Source organism: Zonotrichia leucophrys, chromosome 7 (genome assembly GCF_028769735.1).
Source record: "Zonotrichia leucophrys gambelii isolate GWCS_2022_RI chromosome 7, RI_Zleu_2.0, whole genome shotgun sequence".
Classification (NCBI taxonomy): Eukaryota; Metazoa; Chordata; class Aves; order Passeriformes; family Passerellidae; genus Zonotrichia; species Zonotrichia leucophrys.
In genome coordinates this window covers 14,925,730-14,944,514 of record NC_088177.1, presented here as the reverse complement: position 1 = coordinate 14,944,514, position 18,785 = coordinate 14,925,730, and the positions used below count along the sequence as shown (strand labels likewise).

The 18,785-nt window shown below is 41.4% G+C and overlaps 1 protein-coding gene and 1 long non-coding RNA gene across 3 annotated transcripts in view; one reads left to right on the top strand and one right to left on the bottom strand.

The window, feature by feature from the left end:
• Nucleotides 1-2,927: 2,927 nt before the first annotated feature.
• Nucleotides 2,928-14,665, top strand: LOC135450132 (uncharacterized). Its single transcript, XR_010440961.1, has 3 exons — nt 2,928-3,756; nt 12,787-12,994; nt 13,627-14,665. It is a non-coding gene; the product is annotated as an uncharacterized LOC135450132 (long non-coding RNA).
• The window catches only part of COL3A1 (collagen type III alpha 1 chain), a 47,954-nt gene continuing 36,458 nt past the window's right edge, over nt 7,290-18,785 (bottom strand). For both annotated transcript variants that reach the window (XM_064717968.1, XM_064717969.1), the window contains 19 exons: nt 18,122-18,175; nt 17,968-18,021; nt 17,312-17,365; nt 16,993-17,100; nt 16,776-16,829; nt 16,238-16,291; nt 15,462-15,623; nt 15,244-15,351; nt 14,299-14,406; nt 13,891-13,944; nt 13,607-13,714; nt 12,931-12,984; nt 12,713-12,820; nt 11,484-11,537; nt 11,159-11,266; nt 10,270-10,549; nt 9,573-9,760; nt 9,149-9,391; nt 7,290-8,483 (listed from right to left, as the gene is read on the bottom strand). In XM_064717968.1, coding sequence (XP_064574038.1) covers nt 8,337-8,483; nt 9,149-9,391; nt 9,573-9,760; nt 10,270-10,549; nt 11,159-11,266; nt 11,484-11,537; nt 12,713-12,820; nt 12,931-12,984; nt 13,607-13,714; nt 13,891-13,944; nt 14,299-14,406; nt 15,244-15,351; nt 15,462-15,623; nt 16,238-16,291; nt 16,776-16,829; nt 16,993-17,100; nt 17,312-17,365; nt 17,968-18,021; nt 18,122-18,175 — 2,100 coding nt within the window. In that variant the 3' untranslated portion in view covers nt 7,290-8,336. The remainder of the gene's footprint in view (nt 8,484-9,148; nt 9,392-9,572; nt 9,761-10,269; nt 10,550-11,158; nt 11,267-11,483; nt 11,538-12,712; nt 12,821-12,930; nt 12,985-13,606; nt 13,715-13,890; nt 13,945-14,298; nt 14,407-15,243; nt 15,352-15,461; nt 15,624-16,237; nt 16,292-16,775; nt 16,830-16,992; nt 17,101-17,311; nt 17,366-17,967; nt 18,022-18,121; nt 18,176-18,785) is intronic.

Genomic DNA, 18,785 nt, shown 5'->3' with positions numbered 1-18,785 from the left:
CAGCAGTACTAGAAGAATGTACCAAGCAACACAGAGATATAATAAAGAAAATGTCATGGCATTGCAGCTAGAAACAACACAGCCAAAGCCCACAAAACAGCAAGAAAATGGAAGATTTTTCTTCTCTGCAAAGGCAAGTAGAGAGTCTAAAAAGAAGCACTGTTTTTTTTATTGTTGTAGAATAAGAGCCCCTATGGCTTTCTTTTATCTCCCATAACTGCCTGAGACAGCATAGTAATTGAGCTGGTAAACACTCACATAACCTATGAATATTTTAATTACTTTTTCAGGAAATGCAGGCTATACTGAAGGTTTAATACTCACTGGGCAGTTGTTTCTCATTGAGAGAGGATTCCAGAAAGAGTAAAACAATTGCACAAGGAAAAGCAAAACTTAAATGGAAATGCAGAAATGCTACTAAAGGAAAAAAGATTCCACAGAAGTATGCAAATATCACAGAGAAAAAAAGGTAAAAATTAGAGCATTAGATGGTTTCAAAAATCATGAGAAAAGGTAAAAATAAATCAGCAGTTCAACAGCTGAAATAGAAATGCCTTAGAAGCTGTAGACCCATAGACAAATTTTATTGTGAGTTCGCTGCTCATTCCTGTGAGGCAATTACTGGACAATATCTTCCAGATCAGTAAAAGAGCAAAAAGCAGTTTTCCCTTTTTCTAAAAGCCAGAAGAGGAAGGGCACAATATGAGAGCCAATGGGCTGTGCAGTGCTCAGGGGAGCCTGAGCAGAGTGGTGCAAATATTACAACTGAGAAGTTTTATGGTATTGTACAACACCAGAGAGGTTGATTGCTGATCTGTCTACTTGCTCTTGGCATTACATATTTGATCCTTTGCTGGGGGAAGGTCTGGAAAAGTACAAAGGCATCAGGCAACACTAGTTTGGGCAGGATGCTAAAAAGTCCATGTTTAACTCCCTCCCCCATGCTTATTTTGTGCACATCCCCATTTCCTTGCTGGTAGAGTTAGAAGCCATCTTTCTATAAGCTCTGGCTTAAATTTGGTTATGTTCTCAATATCAGAGAGTGGTACACTATCAAATGTTTCTGTTGCAAAATTAGTAATTTGCTCCTTGATTGAGATACTACTGTCCATCCTCCAGAAAAAGCTGCAGCCTTATTCAGGGATGATTGTGCAGAGAAAAAGAAAAAAAACAAGCAAGCAACTGTTTTTTGGCCTCAGTCAACTGACTGAAAAGAATCTGATACAAACCCAACCAAGTATAACGAAAGAACATAGCTACAATTCTAGAAATTCAGTGAAATATTTCTGCATGTTTGGTATGGTACAATCTTCCCTGCCACAAAGGAACGTGACAATGGCAGAGGATGGTGATGACTGCAGGAGCCACCGCTGTAATTCAGGAGCCTCTGCCCTCTGGAGAACAAGCTGTGTGACTCTACACAAAAATCAGAGAAAGTCTGAGCATTTCTTTCTGCCATATTGCTGTTTAACCCAGCCCCTAAACACCAGACAGACACTTGCCTAGTCCTCAGCCCCCTCAGTGGGGCAGGGAGGAGAACTGCTGGGGGGTAAAGAAAATACAAGATTAATTGGATGACAGAATAGGAAAAGAAAATAATTATAATAACAAAAGAATTTTAATATACAAAACAGTTGCATAGAACGCAGTTGCTCACCCCCAGTGACCTACAGCCAGCCTGTTCCTGAGCAGTGGCCCCGCCAGCTCCCACCACAGATTTATGTGTGAGGATGACTCCTGGAATGTCCCTCGGATCAGCTGAGATCCGCTGTCCTGGCTGTCCCCTCCCAGCTCCCTGTGCTGGCAGGGCAATGTGAGAATCTGACAGACCCTCAATGTCAGCACTGCTCAGCAGCAGCAGCAGCCTGTTAGCAGCAAGATTGTCATCCCAAATCCCAAGGCAGCACTGGGAAGAAAATGAACTTTGTTGCAGCTGACACACATCAAGTCAGCCATTTCCTGCTAGGAATTTGATCCCTGCTTTACAGATGCACCCAAACTGAGGAGTGAGCAGACTTTTCCAGGTACCTTGGAGATGTTATAACAAATACAGTGAAGCTGAAATGCAAGTTACAATAGGAATATTCACAAAACCCCACAGAAAGCACGACTCCAGTGCCTCAAGGAATGACCTTTCAATGACTGCCTTCTCAGTGGGTGTGGACTCAACAATAAAACTTGAATTTCAATCTAGAGATGTCCATGGCTAAGGGGTATACTGAAAGAAGAGAAAGTTTGGATAAGCATAGATTTGCCAGATAAGACTGCAGGATTAAAACTAAAAAAATAAAAAAAGAATCAGTGGCTTTCTCAGAAGGAGCCAGCTCAAGCCAGAGGGCTGCTGTGATGGGGAAACAGTGGGGGTTACAGTCAGTCTTTCTAGACAGCACTGCAGGGTGAGGCTACTGCAGGATGAAGAGCAGTTGGGAAGACAAGACCCACCAGGATTTTGCTCTGGTGGATTTCATCCATCCTGGAACAGCAATCCCACAGTGTAGTGTGAGCCAGTTTTTGCTTCCTCCCAATAAACAGGTAGGCAAAAACACAGAAAGCATCTCTTCATCTCCCAAAGCCTAAAACCTGCAAAATATTTTTCTCTGCTAGCATTTTAAACAAAAGTATGTACAGATTTTTTTTTAAGATCGTAACAAGATATAGTTGAGGACATCTGATTACAAGCACATGTTGAATTAAAATATTAGATCACGATGAAAAAAATTCATACATTACTGTAGCTTAAGATATTTGCAACATTATGTAATTCATCAAATTTCCAGAAGAGAGGCACTTGGTTTAAATATGGAGTTTGCCAAACCCAGCTTCTTTTCTGGTGCAAACAACTGGATATTTTATTGAACCATCAGGCTTTTGGTCTTGGTTGAAATGACTATGAAATCTGTATTATTAAGAAACATATTCTAATTTATTGACTGCAGTAATGCTGTCTTATTGCCATAAATAATAATAACCAGTCCTCCAAAAGAGCACCTTTTTCCAGTCTGTATGAATAACATGCACCTGACAAGGAATAATGGACCTTACATTTTCCTAGTGAAACTATCAGGACAGCCATAGCATGGCAAAGTGTTGGGGAGAACTTTCTCCTTTACTAATTCAAAATTCATGTAGACAGCTCTTCCTCCAGGCTGATGCCTGCAAACAGGGGCTTAATACTATTTACCTGAAACCACAACAAAAGAAGGGTTGCAAATTGCACCCAATGCTTATATAAAAGTTGATTTCTTTTGTTTTAGGAGGGAAAGTTATTGACAATTTGCCAACTTCCAGAAGAAATTCCTAGCAGCTTCTCAAATCCAGAAACCATCATGAGTCCACTCTAAGTGCTGCTTTACCCTGGCCTGGCTTTAGGTGCCAAATTATGGCTGGGAGAGGGACTTGGTGGGGATTTACAGCAGCGGGGAGCCACGGTGGCCAGGAAAAAGCCTTGCCTGTCTCCCAGGGGAGGCTGAGGGTGTAACACACTGAGTTACAGGTGTTTACAATTTGGGTGCAATTAGGGCCTGATCAGCTAGCAAAGTTTTTCACTTAGACAAAGGCTGGCTGGATTCTTGTCGTGTTCTAGAGTTTTTTACAGATAATTTTTGTAAAAAAACAACAAAATGGGATGTTACAGTAGTGCCTGTGCCACAGACAGCAGGATATCCACGTTCACTGGAAGAAGGGCTCTGGTGTCCTACAAAAGAGCTCCACCCTCAGATGACAACTTGCAGTTAGCTGGAAAGGCAAAGTTCCAAGGTAATAGCAAAGGCTAAATTAATGATATTTTAAAATCATTGAGATGTCCTGAAAAACTCCTTGAGAAAGGGCTTTTTCCTCTTGTTTCTTCTCTCAGAGAGCCATGGGAATGTGGTGCTGTGAAGTAAATGAGATCAGCTAGTGTAACAGACGAGAAGCTGTAGATCAGAATTAGAGATTTCTTGTATCAGTCTCATTATTGTGTGGGCAGCTTCTTTCCTTGTTTTTTTCTGCCTCTCATTCAGCTTTATGCCCCTTTCAACTATGTGGACTACAATATTTACTTCTTTTCTCCAGGTCAGCTTGAAATTTAAATGCTTGAAAGCAGGTGCTGGTGTTTTCATCTAGATCAGTTTATACTGAGCAGTTCTGGAGGCTTCAAATGTAAGGAAGGCAAACAGGGAATTCATGGCTTCAGCCCTCTCTGGGTGAGAGGCTTTGTTTAACCCACAGTTTTGGATTTGTGCACCTCAGTTTTAGACTAACTAGGAAGAAAAGTTTTATTTTTATGGGGTTTTCCCTCTATGGAGGCAAGTAAAAAGTCTAAAGATGGATTAAGAGCAAAAACCTATGATTTTTTCTCCTACTGTAGGGTGAGGGCTCCTAGGGCTCCCGTTTAGCTGCCTGAGACTGAGCATAGTAGCTATTAGACTCATAATCTATGGATATTTTAATTAATTTTTTCAGGAACTTGAGGCTATATTGGAGGTTTAATATTCACAAGGCACTTGGTCTTGCTGAGAGAGGATTCCAGGAAGACAGAGGATAAAGCAGTTGCAAAAGGAAAAGTTAAACTAAATGAAAATGTAGGAAATGCTAATGAAGGGAAAAAGATTCCCTGCAAGTATGCAAATATCATGGGAAAAACAAGGTAAAAATGATAGTTAGACAATGTTGGCATTATAGTTTAAAAATCATGACAAAGGGTAACAATCAGCAATTCAATGGCTGAAATAGAAAATGCCAGAGAAACTGGGAATCCATAGATGTTGTTGTCCAACTGGTGTGTTTATGCTAGAAAGAAATACATAATATTGGATTATTGTGTCCAGTGCACCACAGTTTGCTTGCTGGGCGTTGAAAGGTTTTGTTGAAGGGTGTGATTTCAGTCAGGTGCTGCAGAGTTCAGAATATCCACAAGGAGCCTGTTTGGGCAGAATTGCTATCTGAATACCAGAACATTTAGACTGTTTTTAGCCTGCCTATTTTACCTGCTGTAAATTCAGAGATTCAGCCTGTGTTAAAATCAATGGTAATGCTTCTTAATGTATGAAATAAATATGAAAGAAACATGAAGAGTGTGATGAATTACAGCCAAGAATCACCTGTGTTAAACCCTGCCCCAAGGGAGAACCTCTGTGCACAAAGGGAACACCTCAAACAACAGATCAGTTTTCTTGTAAAGCTGTTGTCAGTTCTGTGAGGAATAAGAAAATATCTTTAGGAAAGGCAAAAAAAACCAAACTGCTTTTCCCACAAGCCAATGAAGAGGACACCGGGTGAGGAATGAGTCACAGGTGTTTATCATTTGTTTCAAGTAGGGTCTAATTAGATAGCAAAGCCCTTCTGTTGGAGAAGGGTTTGCTGGATTGCTGCTGTTTTTTGGAGTGTTTTAAATATAATCTCAATTTTAAAAGTTCAGAAAGGAGTTGTTGAAATAGTCCCTGTGCCATGGACTCCAACAGAAGAAAAAGCTCTGGTGTCCTGCAAATGAGCTGCACTTTTAGGTGATGACCTGTAAGTAATTGGAAAGGTGAAGTTTCAAGGCAATATTGAAACCTAAATTAGTGATACTTTGCACTCTTGGCATGATTCAGGCAATTTTTTGTGGCAGGGTTTAGTTTGTTTGCTTGTTTGGGAGGTATCTGGTAGGTTGGATTTTTTTTTTTATTGGGGTTTTTTTGGCCTTTTTTTTGAGTGTTTTTGTTTTGGGGTTTTTTGTTTTATTTTTTTGGTTGGGGTTTGGTTTTTGTATATTTGTGGTTGTTATTGATTTTTTTGTTGTTTTCCCCAAATAGTAATGTGGTGATATAAAAGTACAGGTATGTGACAGCCATGCTAGCATAATTAGTGGCTCTGAAAAAAATGAAGGCTTTTACATCAAGTAAACATTTTGTGGTGGTCTTGGTTGTTTCTTTGTGCTTTCTACAAATGCTCCAGAAAATCAACTTTCATTAGTAGACATCATTAATGGAAGACTTGATGAATGTGTGTGCTTTAGAAAGCAGCCCCCAAAGCTTGAGTTTTAGTGTTGGGTCATTGCTCCCAGCCCCAGTAGCACTGGGGGTTGCAAAGGCTATTTTCTTCTGCCATGGCAATTAAGAACAGGTGTTTCCAATGCAGCTTTCCACCAGCCAGCATTCTTACCAGCTGTTTATATAAAACTCCAATCAAAGGCTTCCTACCATGTAATTGATGTCAAATTAATATTATTTTGTACATGTAACTTGCATTTTCCATAAACAGTAGTTTATTTTCACCATCAAATGAGGAGGTTTCCTGCAAGAGCCAGTACTTATTATGAATTGTTGGAACTGCTGTTATATGCTGCATTAAGTACAGTCATGTCTGTGATGATGCTGCATTTGTGCTGTCAGGGCCTCCCCAGAGCCTCAGTGGTTTCCTTCTGTGTGAGCATGTCCAAATTTACAGTGCCAAAGCAGGGCAATGTCTTGGCTCAGTCCCAAATCTGGTGAGATTTTGTAAAAACCAGGATTTGCTCATTTTTCCTGCTTGGGCTAATCAGAAAGTATTCTCTGAGGATGAATGACCAATACTGTCAATGAGAACTTTTAAGAACTTGATTTTTTTTTTTAAATCCCTAACTTTTGTTATCTGATCTTGTTTTAGAGTATCTTTAATGGTCCTGTGCAATATTGATGTAGGGACAGGCTCTGCCCTTGCTTCATGGGAAAGGCTGAGTGATATTTTCAGCATTTGACTGTGGGAGAGCTTTCCTGGCCTGGGCTCCGTGGTGCTGTTTAGCTCCTTCTTCTGGCCTCAAGCTTAGTCACTGCCAAACTACTGTTGCTCCTTAAATTTTTGCTAGGATCTGGGGATGACTGAGTTGTACAGCCCCATTGGCCATAAAAAGCTTTTTCAAAAGGCTGTTGCTTCTGGCCTGCCTTGTGGGAGCCTTAAGGCATTTGGTTAAGCTGGCCCCTGAAAGGCTAGAAGGCTGTGACTGCCTGGTTATTCAGACTAAGGAAGGTTTCTTGAGTTAGAGGAGGTTAAGGTCTTCTATTTCCTCCAAATTGACCTGCCTTGGTGCATGGGCCCTGCTTTGGGTGATGGTGTCTGAATCCCTGCTGATAGAGAAGCTCCCTGTGCCTGCAAATGCACTGCATGCAGAGAAGAAGAAAAAGTAAGGAAGAGAAAATTTCATACCATAAACTGCATTCCTTAGGATTACCAGGTTTCCTTCAACCAGAGGAAATTATCTTGGTAAAATCATAGCGGTACCAGAGTTGTGTCCTGCCTTGTTAATTGGTTTGAAGGAAGGCACAAAAGGTAAAATTAAAAAAGAAAGTCAGTTTTATGAAACAACAAGAAATTTTATTAAGATATTTTATTATGTGTCTCTGTAAGGAATAGACCAACAACCATATAAAAGCTTACAAAGATGGTTAACCTTCAACACTATAAATGTGTTAATGTGACAGAAGAAATTCACAATTTTGCATCTTTATTGACTTTTACAGAGTGAAGGGAGAAAATTCTCAACTATGACATGCCAATGACAATCTTTGACAGGAGACATTTACAATTGCTTTAAATCCTTTAACTTTTTGCTTTTTTGAGCAAGTCAATAACCCTGACTTGCAGAGTTAGGAGTGAAAAATACATTAGCACCATCATATTAGTCTTTTACACTTCCCTAATTTTAGTGGTCTTGACCAGCAATGACAGGAAAGTAGAGAAGCACCTTTGACAAGAGAATACAATCCAACAATAAAATTATGGTGACTACTGACATTAAGGTATTAAACTCTTAAGAAAGATAAACTGTACCTTTCACAGCTAATCAGTACAGAAATAAACAATTTTGTACCAAATGAATCCCCGGAATTCACCACTGGGTCCAATGCATTTTGATTGAATTGATTGATTTTTGGTTTGACTCATCAGACACATCCCAGTTTCTGTCCATGTTGAGGTAGTTGAAACAGGGAGGTCGTTCTAGCTTTATGGACTGCATCTTGAAAGAAGGGTAAACTTTGGTACTGGGAGCAATCAGTGCTTTGTAAATTGGCTAACATTCAACTAATAGAACACAGTGTTGTTTTATTAAGTGTTGAAGTTTCATTATAGCACCACGGAGACATGTTTTGAAGATGGAATTCGGTAAAAAAAAGTAGAGCAAAAGAAAGCATTTTCACTGTATTTTGTGTAATAGCAAAAAAAAAAAAAAAAAACCAAACCAACCCTTGATATCAAATTGATTTTTCCCCCAGAAATTTTGTTAATAAATAACTGGGATACAGATGGGCACCTGTACTAGCTGACAAGGCTGAAACAAAGGAGCACAGTTGGAGTGTGAATCTGTTTGCTGGGGTTTCAGAAAAAGCAGGATCTTTGGTTTATAAGAAGCAGACTGGGCCAATGTCCACGCCAAATTCCTGATCAGGACCACCAATATCTAATGGTGCAATATCAACCACCGGCAACCTCATGGTCTTGCGCGTCCTGTATTCGAAAACTGTTTTACCCCACTCACCAGTGTGTTTCTGTGAAGTTAAACAGAAAAGAAGAATTGTTAGAGACACGAGTGCTGGCCTACATGGCAGTCATCCCACAGCTTATCAGATTCCAGATTTCCTATTTCTGCAATAACAAACCCTCTCAGTCTGTTGAAGGCTGGTTGCTGTCTCTGTGGAAATGACCCCAGGAGGGAGAACTCATGGAGAGTGTTAGAGTTGTTCATTTGTTACTGAAAAGGCTGCAGGTGCTGTCAGACCTGCACACTCAGGGATGTTCCTGCTCCCCTCCAGAACTTTCTGCTGTAGGGAAGCAATGCTGGATCTGCAAAATGACTGTGTTTGCCCCTTCCCATAACCACAGCCCATGGCTTCAACCAGCAAGCCTTGGTTTGGGATGACTGGTTCTAGAGTTGACAGGGGATGGATGAGAACTGGGTGGCTGTGACGTCCCTGACATTGACTCTAAAGCAAGGAGAGATCTATAAAGCACAGATTCAAATGGAAGTGCACCTCACTTCCTACAGTTGCTGCAGGAATTGCTCTTCTGGTGCACAGAATCCAGGTTCCCCCTACTAGCTGCGGCTGTGTCCTTTCCTTACCCAGGCCATGCAACCCTCTCTTCCTTTATTATGGGTCTAGTCATCTAGAGGGAATTATTCATTAACTAAGGCACTAAATTCCTGTTTACTTACAGTGCAGCCATCTTCCAGAACAGCATATGTGAATTTGCTGTTTCCTTCAGCCTTGATCTCACTTTCTGTAGAGCTCATGAGTTTCAGAGCTTTTTTAACATTGCCACTGTCGTGGTCCATGTAGGCAATGCTGTTCTTGCAGTGGTAGGTGATGTTCTGGGAGGCACGGCTGGAGAGGATGCGCAGGAAGGCCAGCTGAACTTCAGAGACATCCTCTGGGAGCTCGGGATCTCCATAGCTGAACTGCAGAGTACCAACATAGGCAAGAGTGTTTGTTCAGTCGTGTCTAGGCTTAGTCCACATCAGATTTTTTCACATACTAATTGTCTCAGTTTAATTTCAGAATTATTTTTAGTGTGTTGTGTTTGTTTTAGTTCGCCCAAGCTGGGCTCATTTAACTGTGTTAACTGTGCTCATTTCTCACCTGGAAGCCTCCATTCATAGACTCTCCAAACCAAACGTGTTTCTTTCCACTGTTTCCACTGGTCCACCAGTTTTTCCTTGGCACAGTCCTGGGGTTAGCATTGAGGCAGGTCTCACCAGTTTCCATATTGCAGTAGACTTTAATAGCATCCATCTTGCAGCCTTGGTTAGGATCAACCCAGTACTCTCCTAGAGATAAGGGAAAATGTTAAGGGGCTTAATATTTTGGAGAAGAATCTGACTACATGATGGTAAACCTTATTAATATGAGAGATTTCTGAGCCAAATCAGGAAATGTATGAATTTTGACAGAAGAGATGCCAAAGAAAAAAAGATGACACAAAAAGATACTGAGTTCATATGAATTTTGTAAGGGGAATGAAATTTGGAATAAATTTCGAACTTGTAATGTTTTTCTTTTTCCCCTAAAATGGTTTAAATATATGTTCACTTCTAAGGACACAAAGAGTGGAGTTCAAGTCAAATATATATTCTGTGTAAATATAGTTAAATAGTTTTTATAGTTAAATAATGTTAAAATTGCTTTACGTTTATCATCTTTTTCATGACATTTGTTTGAAAAAAGGTCAAATTTTTATGGAAGATATCCACATTTAAATTCTCAAGTTAGAAAAACCAGAAAACCAAAACAATGCCCAAGACCTGCTACCACTGGTGAAAATAAAATTTAAACATACCACTCTTGAGCTCGGGATGGCAGAACTTCAGGTCTCGGCAGTTGCGAGCTGGATTCTTCCGTGAGCCATCGGGACTAATGATGTTTTCAATCTGGTTGTTAATGGATTTCATTGAAGAGATGATGTCACCCAGATTGATATCGTTCTCCTTGGGCTCATCTCGGTACTCATACCCATAGGAAACTGGACCTTTCTCACCGGCACCCAGGGCGGCTGCACCACCACAACATGGGCCAGGAGGTCCAGCAGGACCAGGAAGACCAGGCTGCCCTGGTGGACCCTAAAAAAATAGTGAACAGGTTAAAACTAGGAGTCTGTGTGGGCCGTAGTCTTAAAAAAATGAAAACTCTTACACAAATATGTAGTTTATTTATTCATTAATTAATTCATTAATTAATTTTTTAAACAGATGTATAAACATCTGTTTAATAGATTTGATAGGCCATTATTTTCTTAAAATTGTATTATTTTCCCCTTCATTTTGTCAAGTTTGACCATCTTTATGTGTGGGCTTTGAGAAGGAACCCTTTCCACTGAAATCCAGAGAATGACCATTTCTTGGCTTAGCAGGTGACTGTGATAGTGACACTATTGCACCTCTGGCCTCTCTAGAGCAGTCTAGGAACCCCATTCCATGGCTTCCCAGACCCAAAGGGAAACTGAGAGGAGGAGATTCCATTGTTTGCAGAAAAGCCAGTGGTCAGCTGAGACCACCAAACTGCAAATGAGCTTCATGGCTTTGGATTTAGCCTTGGCACCTAGATAACCTTGTGCCACAAATCTTGTCCATGAAATTGAGAGTTCCTGAGGGAGCTATTTAGAGTTGAGCATCCTCTGTTTCATGAGTGTTCCCAAAGATTTCCTGTGTGAGTTTGCACCATTTACTTACGGCAGGGCCGCTTTCGCCTCTGGTACCGCGGGGGCCGGGAGGACCAATTGGACCTGGGTAGCCACTGGTACCATCTTTTCCAGGCGGCCCAGCTGGGCCTGGGGGACCCTGGAACAATGAAGGACACAGAATAGTTTATCAGATAATTCAGAAATACATTGTGAGGTATTTCAAATATTTCTGTATGATTTCTCAGGTGTTTTTTCTTTCTTTAGCTGCTGTCTGTTAAGATGGCCAATTAAAATTTATGTCTGTATCTATGTCTATATTAACTGAACAGTCTGAATTTTCCTTGCAGTTAGGCTGAATAAGCAGTTTTTCTTACCCTTGCACCTGACGCTCCTGGACCTCCAATTGCACCTTGTGGACCCAGGGGACCCTAAAAAAAAGGAAAAGTCAGTCATACAACTCCTAGTAATATCTTGCAACTACCAGCATGTGCCTTCAATAAAGACATTGAAAATGTCTTCAAGATTATACAATACATACCCTTATAAAAAGGCTGTGTCAGACATGAGAGAATGGTGGTCATTCTTTAATCAGAAAAAAAATATTGAATGTTCTCTTACATGTTTTTATATAGAAATGTGCTATCCAAAATGCAAGAAAGCCAACTGACACCAATGAGCTTTGGATGAACCCTAATATTCATAAAAATACATAGCTATAGCCAAAGTGCTGCAGTTTTAATAATATTACTAGTAATGTTATTGAAATAATTTGATAAACATTCATGATTTCAAATACATTGACAGATTTGTTTTGCATGTGCAGTGCAAAGAACTAAGCCATTTGTTTAAAAGTTGTGTATCATCAAATGAGAATTTATCATTTTTTTTCCTCATGGGATATGTTAGACTGCAGGTTCTATTGTCTTATTGAATAAGTTGGTACTGGTGCTATCTTTGGTATGTTAATTGAGTGAGCTTTGGTTTCTTGATTCTCACTTGGATCATGGGGAGTATTCATACATTTCTATAAAACAAATCCCTTCTTAAATATTTCCTGGTCATAAAAATCAATGGCATGCCTTTCTATTCTTGCCCTTCTATTCTCTTAGCTGTGTTCAAATGGTAATGCATGTTTTAGGGTAAGAAAGTGATAGAAAGAGTATGGAATTCAGTAGTTACAATTTCCTGCCCATTTTGCCCCAGTATTACTTTCTATAAAAGATACATGGCAGAAGAGATGTATTTGGGCTCTGAGTAGCTTTAGTTGACTGTCTAGGATAGATTTCTAACAGACATAGGCATTCCAACCCCTATTTCTCTCTTTCCTAATTAAATTGGGAATAGCCTGATTTTATTTTAAAAGAATATATAAGAAATTTTTATTGAAAGGGTTGTAGTAAACCCATCTTTACTTCCTAACAGCTTCTTCCAGATCTATAATTATGCTTATATCATGTTGATTCAGGGAACCTGGATTGTGAAACATCTGACAATCAAATTTTCATAGATTCCCATCAAATTAGCTAAGGTTAATTAGGTGCCTGGGGCCTAAACACAGAAGCTAAGATCAGCTGTAATTCCCAATCCAATGCAAAATACTCACAGGAGGACCAGGGAGACCAGGGGTACCAGGAAACCCTCTGTGACCCTTTATGCCATTGCTGCCTCGTTCACCAGGTTCACCTTTATCACCACGAGGACCTTGAGGACCCTGTCAGGGTAGATTTGCAATAAAAGGAAGATAGAAGGAGATAAGAGCATTGCCCATACAACAGGAAATAGTGAATGGATGACATCACAAATACTTTAAATATGACTTACAGCAGGACCACGAGCACCAGCAGGACCAGTAGAGCCAGGAGGGCCGGGTGGACCCTGTGACATGGTAAGAATGAGAAGGTGGGGATCACTTGGAACTGCTTAGCCAACCTCTTTATTTCCAGATAAGCTGTATGTTCACAGCCAGCATGTGTTGGGAAACAAGGGGAAGCTCCACACACACTAGAATCAGCAAGAATCCTGGCCAGGCCATTTTTGTACCAATGTCAGCCTTTCTCAGCTGCCTGTAGGCTCTGATCTGTACACAGGCTCTACAGCCTTTCTTCCCTCTCTCAGTGAGGTGCTCACTGTGCTGGTGTCAGCACTGCTGAGAAATAACTTGAGGGCTTCCAAAGTTACTCCCTTAGTTTAAATAAATAACACATTGCTTGTGCTGCATGAGCACCAGATGGGATGGAAATTAGGACAGGGCCTGGTGGGATGATGTGCTTTTTGGCATCCTATGGAGTACATTAATTTTGGGCTTAATTTCTTCAAGTTGTCAGAACATAAACTCTGAGATTTCTTTCTTCTGGATATTCTTGTAGAACCAGTCCTTGATATCAAGAAACTCTGACAATAACAAACTCTTTAAAACTTCCTCTCTATTCCTGAATGAAATGGACTTTGCCTAGGAAGGGTATGTAACTAAGCAGTAATCCATTTACTTTGGTCTTACCTGAAATCCTCTTTCACCAGATTTTCCAGGTGCACCAGCATTACCTGCAGGTCCAGGATGGCCAGGGGGTCCTGGAGGGCCAGGAGAGCCATTGTCACCACGGTCACCCTGCAGACAGTAAGGAGTAATAAACATCATGTTTTACAGAACTCAATATAAGGAGTATATTCAGTGGAGCACAGAAGGTTCAAGGAACAAATTACATAGCACATAGATTGCATATGTAGTTAATGTAGTTCATGTCTCATTTGGTGGGCAGTCTAAGGATACTGGGGATTTCTTACTTTGCCTCCTGGGGATCCGTCACGTCCAGGCAAGCCATCAGAGCCAGGGTTACCCTGAAAAACAGAGTGGCACAGTTTGTTCACAAACTGCATGACCAGTAGACAGCTTGTTTCCCAGTAAGTTTCAGCAGTGCTCATCAAAGAAAGAGTTTTCAAGAGAAAAGAGTTCCTGGTGGAGGAGTGGCTCCTAAAAGACCTTTAAGACCTGCATTATTTTGTAGGCAGTGCAGTTCCAAGCGAGACAGATGATGTCTGCAGGCAGGGAATGGGATAGCAGGGACAGGAGGCCACATCTTACAGGAGGGCAGAATCTGCCCAGGCCCCTGCCTTGTGGATCTTAAAGCATATTTGCCCCCAGAAGCTCCCATTTTTAACTCACAAGGTAGCATGGAAATCCCATCCACTCACATCTCTGCCAGGCTCTCCAGGTAAGCCTCTTTGTCCAATAGGACCTTGGGGACCCGGAGCACCGCGTTCTCCTGGGATACCGTTGGTGCCTGGTTTGCCATCTTCACCCTGAACAAAAAGAGAAAGGATTCCATTGCAGATAATGTTTTTAGGAGATACCAGTGCATTTTGCATCTTATTAACTATGCAGGGATTTTGAAGGAGACCTAATGAAGTGATGGGCCAATGTGGCTTTCCTGGTTGTGAATACGCAAAACAAGAGGTAGAAACTTGGCCAAACTTGTTTCTTTTCATTGCTGGTAATATTCCTGCAAGGCCATTGAATGTTTCTCATTAACTGACTACTAAGAAATAATAAACAGATATATCTCATATATAAGTTTTGGCCCAAAAACAGTGGCCAAAGCTGTTAACCAAAAAATGCTGGTCTATCCCTATATTAGTGATAAAATACAAATCAAGCCTCACTCTACCTTTTCTGAAGGGAGATGAGGGTACTTTTCTATTTGAGTCATAATATTTAAGCAAGAAACATATTGAGAATTAAGCAAGGGTAAAGAACCAGTGGTAGGTGAGACTATGACTTGGATCTTGAACCCAGGAGAGGTTACAGCTTCCTCCTCCTCATGATCCTCCCAAAGTGTGTGGAGTGGGTAATATACTCCTAGATATATCATATATATAATATAATCTGAAAGACAGCCTTGCATCCCACAGCAGCCAGATACCAGCCATTTAAAAGCCTGATCTTATGAATGTAAACAGAACTGTAAATTCACTCATCTCTGGACTAGAAAGCATTCAACCCCCCCACACCTCCAATACATTCCTTACTTTTTGTGTCCCTAAGCTATTTTTAGCACTTTTTGCCTCTCTATGCTAATTTAAGCAGCAGGGTTGGGGTTGTGTTGGGTTGAGGCTGCAGGTGCAGTGGAGGGCTCTCACCTTGGCCCCTGCCATCCCGGGTGGGCCGCTGGGGCCACGCAGGCCCGGCAGACCCGTGTTCCCTCGGCCACCAACGATGCCTTGAGGACCTGGCTCACCTGGAGCCCCCTGTTTGAGAAAAGTTCACTGCAGTCAGTGGGAGCACCTTCAACATTCCATAGGTGGCTGCTTGTTCTGGACAGATATAATCCCTGTCTCCTGGCTGAAGGGACACTTACCCTTTCTCCTCGGGCTCCTGGGGGCCCTTTTTCTCCTGGTGCGCCGGGCTCACCTCTGATTCCAGCAGGTCCTGGACCTCCAGGAGCACCAGAACTACCGGGGGGTCCAGGAGGCCCATCCTTGCCTGCAGGGCCTGCGTTACCAGGGGGACCTGGACTACCCTGTAAGGAGTTTTAAGAAGGAAAGCGTGAGCTGCACACATGCACTGGCATTGGTCTCATGAAAGCCAGCCAGACCTGAGTCTGGCTGAAGGCCAGATTTGGGGTCCAGCCCTGTGCACCCAAATCTGATCTGGTGTTTTAAGAGAATCCTTTTATGTATCCCTTTCACAGCTGGCATTTTTTATCCCTGCTGTCTGGACATACACCTGCACATTTTGGATGCCCAGTGCCTGTAATGCATCCTACACAGGGTACACATTCCTTACTCATGGCTCTACCACAGAAACTGGAAATAGGCCGCAGGCCCTTCTGCTTTCTTGAATCACTCCTGCCATATGCCTTTAATATGGTGTCTTGGACATGTACAGAATGAAATGGCTTTCATTATGGTCTTAGCTGAGCCAACGAATGGAAAGAATTGCATTGGCTCTAATGGTACCTTAATTAAAATCCTGCTTTCTATTCTATACCATAAGGAGGATAAACTCTTTTGTGCAGATTTTTTTTCTGAAGTACAAATATCATGTTCAGAATGTTTTTTCATAATATATTAATATATGTCTAAATGTATCCACAAAGTAGGACTAAAAGAATAAGGGGATAAACCAACTTACATTGTTACCAGGGGGACCAGGTAGACCACGGGCACCAGGGAAACCAGCAGCACCCTAGAGGAGATCAATACTTTTAGTTGGTATTTTCTGAGAACTGGAAAAACAGGAAAAAATTGATTTTTACATACCTGCTGTGTTTAAATTATAGTCATGTTTTGTTTGAAACCTGAATTAAATGCCCTGACACGGAACCAAAAGTCAATTTTTTTTTTGTAAGAGGAGGTCACAGACTCTCCTCAAACTTGAGTTAATGGGATTTGAGATAGTTGGCAAAGATGGCAAGTAAATTTAATAACTGTTGAGATAAGCCATTGCAGAGCTTTGGGTCATTGTGTCAAAAGCTATTTTGGCACCTTATATTAAAATTGAGGTAATCCAGATCACTATAGACTTCTACTTTAATTACTCCTTCTAGAACACTTTAAATATTCTTGCACTGTAAATACTATAGTAATTGAAGTTCTTATTTTTCATTTAGGTAACATTTTTTGTAATAGATAGAGGCATTTAGCAGTGACTAAGTAGGAGAGATACTCACAGGCCCGCCAGGAGATCCACGGTCTCCTTTTATTCCTTGGGGACCAGGTGGACCCTACATGGAAGGAAGTAGATAAAGCAAAGGATTTTATAGAGATTGAAATTATAGCAAGTGACAGTAAGTTTCAGGCAGTTCATCTCCTTGCACTTGGGCCCACTGAGGCTGAGGGAGGGCTGAAGAAACCTCTCCACAGCTACAAGGAACAGCCAACACTTACTGGGGCACCAGGGCCGCCCTGTGGACCAGCTGCTCCAGGGGGTCCGGCCTCTCCTCTCAGACCAGGGGGGCCTCTTTCTCCTTTGCCACCAGGCTCCCCATTTTGGCCCTGTAGAAAAATTATAGTGCTATATTACCACTAAAAAAGCAGATGATACTGTGACAAGAAATGCTGTCCAGGTACTCATCTGAAGGGAATTTAACTATTAAATTGTGTGAATGCAGTTGAACTCTACTGCCCCAGTGCAGGAGGGGAAGGACAAAGCCATGTTGTCCTATGTGTGCCTGAGCAGTGCACGAAGAGCAGTGCAGACACTTACTGGGGCTCCAGGGAAGCCAGCAGGCCCAGGAAGACCTTGTTCTCCTCGTTCACCCTGTAGAAAACCACATGTCAGCAATGGAAGATGTTAGAAAGGTAAACTTCACTTTAAACGTTAGAGAATGCTGCTGTTAAGGATGCTAAAGTTTCTTTGTCTTACCAGCCTTTGGAGAAAAACCCCACACATCTGATCCAAAACAACTTTTGCTCCAAAGAACTAAACAGAGCTGTTCTGGAATTAACTGATAATTGTCTAAAATGGAGTAAACTTAACTCAGCTACACCTGTATGAACCCTGAGCACAATCCATGGTGTTCAACTGAGATCCCAGAGTGTAAATATAAAAAATAGAAATACAAAAAAGGAGTCTTTTCGAAAGTTTACTTAACTTTAAATCAAGATGGACATGACTGTTGCTCACACTCCTGCCTTGCCCTGTCATCACAGCCCTCTGACCCCTTTGCAATGTTAAAAGCCCTGATTTTCTGAAGCCTTTGGTACTTTTAATCCCAAGAGTCAACAGGAGCTGAATGCGCTTGGTTTATTTACAACCCGAGCCATGTATATTGCTGATAGGGTGCAGCACTGATATCCACAGCAGGCAAGAGGAGGCATGGTGAGGTTATACAGGAAGAAAAGAAAGGTTTTGTCACTTACAGGACCTCCACGTGACCCCATCGGGCCAGGGGCACCTGCTGGGCCAGTCTCTCCCTGCAGGGAACAAGGATGGTCACGGGGTGTTTGTCTTCTCCCCTGAGACAGCCACCCCAGGACTCCTTACAGTCCAAACCCCTTTGTGAGCGTGCTTTACCTTATCTCCAGGTGGGCCGGCAGGACCAGGGGGGCCAATGGGACCTACATTGCCCTAAACAATTGGAAAATGAGAAAATTATGTATTTTGTATCAAAATATGACAGTGTTAACTCTTCTGTTTTGATAGTGTTTGTGTTTCAGCACAAACAGGTTGCCAAAGACACTTAAATGAAGCAAGTTACAGTGCCAAAGTGCATTTGCACACCATGTTTTGGAGTGATGCTCTGAAATCACACCACTTTGCAGTGTGAGAGATCTCCAACTGAGTGATTTCTTTCTTTTCCCCACCATCCAAACCTAATCCAAAACCACCTGAAATTAATAGTTCCCTTTCACTGATCTACAATAAAAGTGACCTGTTGCCCTAATTTTCAGTTAGATAGTTGATGCACATTTCTTCAGCATCTCCTGGCTAGCTCCCTGAATTATTTCTTGCTTGAAAATTTAATCTGTACCTTATGGTCATAAATAAATATTTTATATTTCCTCCAACTCAACCAAGCTGCATTTGTACATTTGTCATCCCTCATTACTTTCATGTATATTCTGCCTGCAGGTGGTGACTTGATAGACGTATATATTTCAAGTGCCCATTTTATGTGTATTTGCTATATAGATGTATACATATATCATATTTAGTAACCTGTAGGAATATTCTGTAT